This window comes from Meleagris gallopavo (assembly GCF_000146605.3).
Source record: "Meleagris gallopavo isolate NT-WF06-2002-E0010 breed Aviagen turkey brand Nicholas breeding stock chromosome 1 unlocalized genomic scaffold, Turkey_5.1 Chr1_random_7180001925805, whole genome shotgun sequence".
NCBI lineage: Eukaryota > Metazoa > Chordata > Aves > Galliformes > Phasianidae > Meleagris > Meleagris gallopavo.
This window is the reverse complement of record NW_011092956.1, coordinates 1-7867: the sequence shown is the minus strand read 5'-3', so window position 1 is coordinate 7867 and position 7867 is coordinate 1. Positions and strand designations below refer to the sequence as shown.

At 60.9% G+C, this 7867-nt stretch overlaps 1 protein-coding gene across 1 annotated transcript; it reads right to left on the bottom strand.

The window, feature by feature from the left end:
- Positions 1-8: 8 nt before the first annotated feature.
- LOC104915404 (epiplakin) lies at positions 9-7853 on the bottom strand (the record flags this gene model as incomplete). The annotated part of the gene is made up of 2 exons (XM_019610745.2): positions 4004-7853; positions 9-3064 (listed from the first exon to the last, which is right to left on the bottom strand). Coding segments are annotated over exons 1-2 (6707 nt in total), but the record flags the coding sequence as incomplete, so codon positions are not given.
- Between the last annotated feature and the right edge of the window lie 14 nt (positions 7854-7867).

Sequence of the window (7867 nt, the reverse complement as noted above, 5' to 3'; positions counted from 1 at the left end):
CCTGGCGCCGGCGGTCGGGGACGTAGCGAGAGAAGAGGAGCTCCCAGAGGGTGACGCTCTGGCCCTGGAAGAGCCCCGCGCTGACGCTGGTGCGGGCGGTCTGCAGGGCTCTGCGGGCGTCCTCGCTCAGCTGGTAGAGCACCGAGCCCTTGTCCATCAGCTGCAGCATCAGCAGCCCCGTGTCCGGGTCGGGCACGCAGCGGCGCAGGAGCTGCATGTAGGTGAGGTTCTCGTGCGTGTTGGGGTCGAAGAAGCCCTTGGTGTCGTCGCTGGGGTCGGACAGGACGCGGCTCATCTCGCGGTCAAAGTAGCCCCGCTGGTAGGCGGCCTCGACGGGCAGGCGGTGGCTGTGCACGGGGTCGATGATGCCGCCGGTGGCGATCTGGGCCTCCAGCAGGCGGACGCCGTGCTCCCTGACGATCAGCTCCTTCTGCATGGCCTGGAAGAGGGACATCTTCTGTCCCGTGCACGGGTGGCTGTATCCCGTCACTGCTTTTTCTGCACAGACCAGTTTCTTCTGCAGCTCGCTGCCCACCAGCCCGGAGGAGACGGCCTCGTCCACGGAGAGCTTCTGGTTCTTTACTGGGTCGATGATGAAGCCGGTGGCCGCCTGCGCCTCCAGCAGCACCAGGGCCGTCCCCGGCCTCAGGATGCCCTTCCACATGGCCTGGTAGATGCTCATCTTCTCCATCTTGGCGGGGTCGGCCTTGGAGGGCACCAGCACGCCGGCGATGCTGCCCGTTCCCTCGAGGTATCGTCTCACGTTCTCCTTCTGTGCTATTTCTTCTGCAGTCTCTTTTCCTTCCTTGAGTTTTTGCATGGTTTCTTCCGTTATTATCTGTGCACTGAGAAGTTCTGACGCTGTTATTTGTTGTCTGATGCCTTGGAACCAAACGTCGCTTCTGTGTTGCTCTTTCTCTCTGATGATATTCAATATGATGTCGATGATCCTCTGTACGATGTGGTGGGATTCCTCCTTGTATTTTTTCACGAGTTCTTTCCTTTTCTCTTCTGTGATGTACTCAGAGCACAGAAGTTCCCACAGCGATAATTCGCTGCCTTTGTATTTCCCAACGGACACCTCTACCTTTGTGGACATCAACGCTTTCTTTGTTTGCTCATCGATGTAGAAATAGTCCTCTTCTTTCTCCAGGACCGGCAGCAGGAACAGTCCTGTGTCCGTGTCTCTGGAACACCGTTTCAGGAGCTGACTGTAGCTGCTTTTCTCGTGGACATTTGGGTCTATAAATCCTTTGCTGCCATGGTCGGGATCAGAAAGCAGGAGGAACGTGTCCCCGTCCAGATGGCCACGCCGGTAGGCCACCTCCACAGGCAGGCGGTGGCTGTGCACGGGGTCGATGATGCCACCTGTGGCGATCTGTGCCTCCAGCAGACGGATGCCGTGCTCCTTGGCTGCTACCTTACTCCTTATGGCCTGGAATAGGGAGATCTTAGTGCCTAGCTGGGGATCTGTGTATCCTGTCACGGCTCTCTCTGCAGAGAGCAGCTTCTCGTGCAGCTCCCTGCCCACCAGCCCGGATGAGACGGCCTCGTCCACGGAGAGCTTCTGGTTGGTGACTGGGTCAATGAGGAAGCCGGTGGCCGCCTGCGCCTCCAGCAGCCCCAGCGCACACTGCTCGGAGAGGAGCCCCCTCTCCAGTGCCTGGTAGATGCTCATCCTCTCTTTCCTCGATGGCAGCAGCACTCCGGCGATGCACCCGGTGCCATCCAGGTACCTTCTGACTGCGTCCTTCTTGGTGAGGCTGTCAAGTGTCAGGCTCCCATCCTGCAGCTGCTCCAGAGTCCTCTTGTCGATTATCTCCGAGTTGAACAGCTCTGACACCGACACCTCGCCCCGCAGCCCTTTAACCTTGAGGGCTTCTCCTTTTTGCTCTGTTTCCTCAATTACTTTGAGGATGAGAGTTATAAGGTCTTCCAGAGTAAGAGTCTTGCATTTGTATTGCTTTAACAGTTCTTTTCTTTTCTGCTCAGAGATATAGTGAGAGTAGAGAATCTCCCAGACGGACACGGTTTGGTCCTTGAATCTTCCAACTTTCACTTGAAGAGGCTTTGACTGCAGAACCTGTCTTGTCAGCTCATCAATGTAGAAGTATTTTCCCCCTTCCTGCACAACCTGCAGCATGTACAACCCCGTCTCCGCGTCCTGAACGCACCGCTCCAGGAGCTGCATGTAGGTGAGGTTCTCGTGCGTGTTGGGGTCGAAGAAGCCCTTGGTGTCGTCGCTGGGGTCGGACAGGACGCGGTTCATCTCCTCGTCGAACAGCCCGCGCTTGTAGGCCACCTCGACGGGGATGCGGTGGCTGTGCACGGGGTCGATGATGCCGCCGGTGGCGATCTGGGCCTCCAGCAGGCGGACGCCGTGGCTCTTCACGATCAGCCCTTGGTTCATGGCTTCGAAGAGGGACATGGGTGCTTTTGTGTAGGGGTCAACGTAGCCCGTCACAGCTCTTTCTGCAGAGAGCAGCTTTTCATAAACCTCCACTCCAACGAGTCCAGCCTTCAGCGCCTCCTCCACTGAGAATTTCTTGTTTTTCTCCGGGTCGATGATGAAGCCGGTGGCCGCCTGCGCCTCCAGCAGCACCAGCGCCGTGCCCGGCCTCAGGATGCCCTTCCGCATGGCCTGGTAGATGCTCATCTTCTCATTGCTCGGCTGGATGAGGACCCCCGCTATGAAATTGCTGCCCTCCAGGTATATGCGGACAGAGTCCATTTTGGTGACTTCTTGGACCGTTTTCTTCCCCTGGTTGAGCTCGTCGAGGGTTTTTTTGTCTATCAGCTGGGACCGGAAGAGATCACTGGCAGACACCTTTTTCCGCAGACCTTTGAATGCAAACTTCTTGCCTTGTGCCTCGGTCTCTGTGATAATTGTGGTGACGATCGTTACGATTTCTCGCAGTGCTTCGGCATTCTCATCTTTGTACTTCTGCACCAGCTCTCTCCTTTTGCTGTCCGTGATGTACTCAGAGTTGAGGAGGTCCCAGACGGACACCGTCTGCCCTTTGAACCGCCCTACGTTGATGCAGACGGTCACAGATTTCAGCACCTCCACGGTTTGGTCATCCACGCAGAACATCGCATTTTTGGACAGAGGAAGGAGCCAGAGACCCGTCTCAGCCTCATAAACGCACCGGTCCTTCAGCTGCTGGTAGGTCACGTTTTCCTTCGTGTTTGGATCGAAGAAGATCTGGGTGCTGTCGTTCAGCTGCGCGAGGCTTTGGTTCAAGTCCTCATCGAAGAAGCCGTACCTGTATGCAGCCTGGAGTGGGAGGTGATGGTGGTGGATGGGATCGATGACCCCTCCAGTGGCCAGCTGGGCCTCCAGCAAAGGCAGAGCATCAGCCATGGGAACGAGCTCCTTCCTGACTGCCTGGCACAGGGAGATGGGGCTCCCGGTGTAGGGGTCTGTGTAGCCCACCACCGCCCTCTCTGCACGGAGCAGCGTCTCAGTGAGCTCTTCGCCAACAACGCCCGCCCGCACAGCGTCCCTCACGCTGAGCCTGCGGCTGGTGGCGGGGTCGGTGAGGAACCCCGTGGCCGCCTGAGCTTCCAGCAGCTTCAGGGCAGCCCCGGGCAGGAGGAGGTTGTTCTTCATGGCATCGTAAAAACTCATTTTCTTTTTGGACTCCTCTAGGACCACCCCAGCGATGCCGCCCGTGCCCTGCAGGTACTTCTTCACGCTGCCCACTTCAGCCACTTCCTCAGGAGTTCGGATGCCCTGAGCCAGCTCCTCAAACATCTTCTCTGTGATGATGCCGGCCTCCAGCAGCCAGACGGCAGGGACGCTGCCCTGCAGACCCCGCAGCACGATGTGGGTGCGGGCTTTCATTTCCATCTCCCCGACCAGCCCAAGCACCAGCGCAATCAGCTGCTGCAGCGTCATTTCCTTTGCACGGAACCTCTCCACGAAGCCCCTGCGCTGCTCTTCGGTGAAGTACCCGGAGTGGATGAGCGCCCAGAGGGAGACTCCTTTCTCCTTCACCACGGTTTCCTGGAAGAGCTGCTGGATTTGCTCGTCCGTGTAGGCAGGAGCGGCCGTCTGCAGCAGAGGCAGCAGATGGAAGCCAGACTCCTCGTCCTTCTGGCAGCGCTGGATGAGCTCGGCGTAGCTCACGTTCTCCTTGCTGTCTGGGACGCAGAAGGCTCTGTTGCTGTCGCTGGGCTCAGAAAGGGCTCTGCTTGTGTCCTCATCCAGGCACCCGCGCTTCTGGGCAGCCTCGATGGGGACGTGGTGGCCACACGTTGGGTCGATGATGCCTCCGGTCGCCATCTGCACCTCCATCAGCTGCATGGCCTGCTTGTCCGCAATCAGACCCTTCTTCATGGCCTGGAAGAGGGGTATCTTCCTGCCCGTGAAGGGGTCTTTGTAGCCCGACACTGCCCCTTCTGCTTGCTGCAGCTTCTCGTGCACCTCCGGCCCGATGACGCCCTCCTTGACGGCCTCATCCACACGGAGCTTCTGGTTGTTCACAGGGTCGATGATGAAGCCCGTGGCAGCCTGCGCCTCCAGGAGCGGTAGGGCGACTCCGGGTACCACGATGTTCTGTTTCATGGCCTCATAGATGCTCATCCTCTGGTTGGAGGGCTGGAGCACGATGCCCCCAATGCTGCCGGAGCCGTAGAGGTATTTTCTGACCGAGTCCATGCGCAGGACTTCCTCGGGGCTGACGGACCCCTCCAGCACCTCCTCCAGCAGGGTCCTGTCAATGATGCCCGTCTCCATCAGGTGGTACGCGCTGACACTGCCCCTCAGGGCCGGGAACTTGATGGGGGCCCACTTCTTCATCTCCTCCTCCAGCATGGCCCGGATCTGCTCCAGGCTGAGCTTCTTCAGCCGGTAGTGGTTGAAGATCTCCCGGCGCCGCCCCTCGCTGAAATACTCGGAGGTCAGCAGCTCCCACACGGAGACCCTCTCTCCGCGCAGGCGCCCGAAGCGGACGGGCAGCCAGGAGCTGCAGAACAGCTCACGTGTGGCAGCATCCACGAACTGCCGCCTCCCGCTGTTCAGGGGCAGCAGGCAGAGACCGCTGCCCGGCTCCGTCACGCACTTCTCCTTCAGCTGCAGGTAGGTGAGGTTCTCCTCCGTGTTGGGGTCGAAGAAGCCCTTGGTGTCGTCGCTGGGGTCGGACAGGATGACGGTCATCTTCTTGTCCAGGTAGCCGCGCTTGTAGGCCGCCTCCACGGGGATGCGGTGGCTGTGCACGGGGTCGATGATGCCGCCGGTGGCGATCTGGGCCTCCAGCAGGCGGATGCCGTGCTCCCTGACGATCAGCTCCTTCTGCATGGCCTGGAAGAGGGAGATCTTGTCCCCTGAGCAGGGGTCTCGGTACCCGGTGACGCATTTCTCTGCTGACAGCAGCTTGTCGTAGACGTCGGGGCCGATGACGTTTGCCCTTAAGGCCTCATCCACAGAGTAACGTTTGTTGGCCGCCGGGTCGATGACGAAGCCGGTGGCCGCCTGCGCCTCCAGGAGGATCAGCGACGTCCCTGGCCTCAGGAGCCCCTTCCTCTTGGCCTGGTAGATGCTGATCTTCTCCTGCGATTCGGGAAGCAGCAGCCCAGCAATGCTCCCCGTCCCTTCCAGGTACTTCCTGACCGTGTCCATGCCCACTACTTCCTTGGCTGATGTTTCCCCCTCCTTCAGTTTCTTGAACAGATCCTTGTTGATGATCTCGGAGCTCAGGAGCTGGTCGGCGGTCACGCGTCCCCTCAGCCCTTCAAAGGTGATGTTGGCCGTGGAAGCCATTTCCTCAACAGCGGCACGGACGGCCTTGGCCACCTCCTGCATGGAGAGCGCTCCCTCCAGGTACTGCCGGGCGAGGGCGGCTCTTTGCTCGCTCTGGATGTAGTCAGAGAAAAGGAGCTTCCAGAGAGACACCGACTTTCCTTTGAACTTGCCTACAGCCACGGGCACCTTCGTGTTCTCCAGAGCCGTTTGGGTGCTGCGGTCGAGGAAGAGGCGCCTTCCTTCGGTTCCGTCACCGAGCGGCAGCAGCAGGAGCCCGGTGCTGGGGTCGGTGACGCACTGCGCCAGCAGCTCTGCGTAGCTCAGCTTCTCCTGGGTGCTGGGGTGGAAGAACCCTTTGCATTCCTCGGTGGGATTGGCGAGGAGCTGCCGGCTGCTCTCATCCAGGTACCCCCAGCGGCACGCGGTCTCGGCGGGGACGCGGAGGTGCCGACCCGGAGCGATGACACCGCCCGTGGCCATCTGAGCCTCCAGGAGGTGGAGGCCGTGGTCCCTGGGGACGAAGCCCTTGCTCATGGCTTGGAACAGGGACAGCATCTCCCCGGTGCAGGGGTCCCTGTAGCCGCTGATGGACCTCTCTGCTGAAGACAGTTTCTCGTGCAGCTCCGGGCCGACGAGGCCGCTCCTGACAGCCTCATCCACGGAGAAGCTCCTGTTCTGGACGGGGTCGATCAGGCTGCCGGTGGAGGCTTGCACCTGCAGCAGCGCCAGCGCAGCGCCGGGCAGCAGGAGGTGCTCCCGCAGTGCCTGGTAAAGGCTCCTCCGCTCCCCGGAGAGCAGAACCACTCCGGCCACGCTCCTTGCGCCGCGCAGGAACCGCTGCACCGCGTCGTCCTCTGCCACCTCCCGGGCCGACAGCTTCCCCTCCTGCAGAGCCCTGAGCACGTCGGGGCTGATGATGCCGGCGTCCCGCAGCTCCGTGCTGCTCACTCGCCCTCCCAGCCCCGCAAACGTGAGCTGCAGGGGCAGGAGGAGGAACCCCGAGGCCGGATCCACCGCGCATCGCCCCCTCAGCTCCGCATAGCTGACCCTCTCCATGCTGTTGGGGTCGAGGAACCCTTTGCTCTCCTCGCTGCCGTCAGACAGGAGCTGCCCCGTCTCCTCATCCAGGAGCCCCTTCTCGCAGGCAGCCTCTGCCCGGAGCCGCCCGCCGGTGGCCAGGTCGATGAGGCCCCCGGTTGCCAGCTGGGCCTCCAGCAGCCGCAGGCCCTGCTCCCTCCCGAGCAGCTCCTTCTGCAGTGCCTGGAACAGAGGGATCTGCTCCTCCGTGTAGGGGTCCGTGAAGCCAACAGCTGCTCTCTCGGCAGCCAGCAGCCTCTCCTTCAGCTCCAGCCCCACCAGCCCCCTCTGCACGGCCTCTGCCACGGACACGTGTGACTTCTGCCCCACATCAGCAATGCCACCCGTGGCCGCCTGCGCCTCGAGGAGAAGCAGCGCCGGCTCCAGGCTCAGCAGATGCTCTCTGGTGGCATCATAAAAGCTCATCATCTTCTTCATAGCCTCCACGTACACGCCGGCGATGCTGCCAGCTGTGCCGCTGCTGCGCACTGCCGCTGCATCCCTGACAGCTGCCGCCAAGGGTGATCCGCCAGGCTGCACTGCTGCCACATCCCTGCCAGCTGCACCATCAAGGTGCATCGCTGCTGCATCCCTGCCAGCTGCTGCCTTCTGCTTACCTGGCAGAGCATCCCGGCACTTTGGTCCTGGCGCATCCCTGTGCTCACTGTGACCATTCATTGCTGCCCCGTTCATCGCTGCCCCGTTCATCGCTGCCCCATTCATCGCTGCCCCGTTCATCACTGCCCCGTTCATCGCTGCCCCGTTCACTGCTGCCCCATTCATCGCTGCCCCGTTCACTGCTGCCCCGTTCAGCACTGCCTTGCTCGCCATCCTCCTGCTGTGTCCCGTTCACAGCAATCTATTGAGAGGGGAGAGGATGGGGAAAATCAGGGAGAAATCCGCTTTTCTATGCTTTGCAAGCTACATGTGGGGAAGAAAAAAAGTATCTCGTGGGCAGCGAGGGTGAGCAGCCACGGGCTGCCCAGAGGGGCTGTGGATCCCCGTCCATCCCTGGAGGTGTTCAAGGCCAGGTTGGATGGGGCC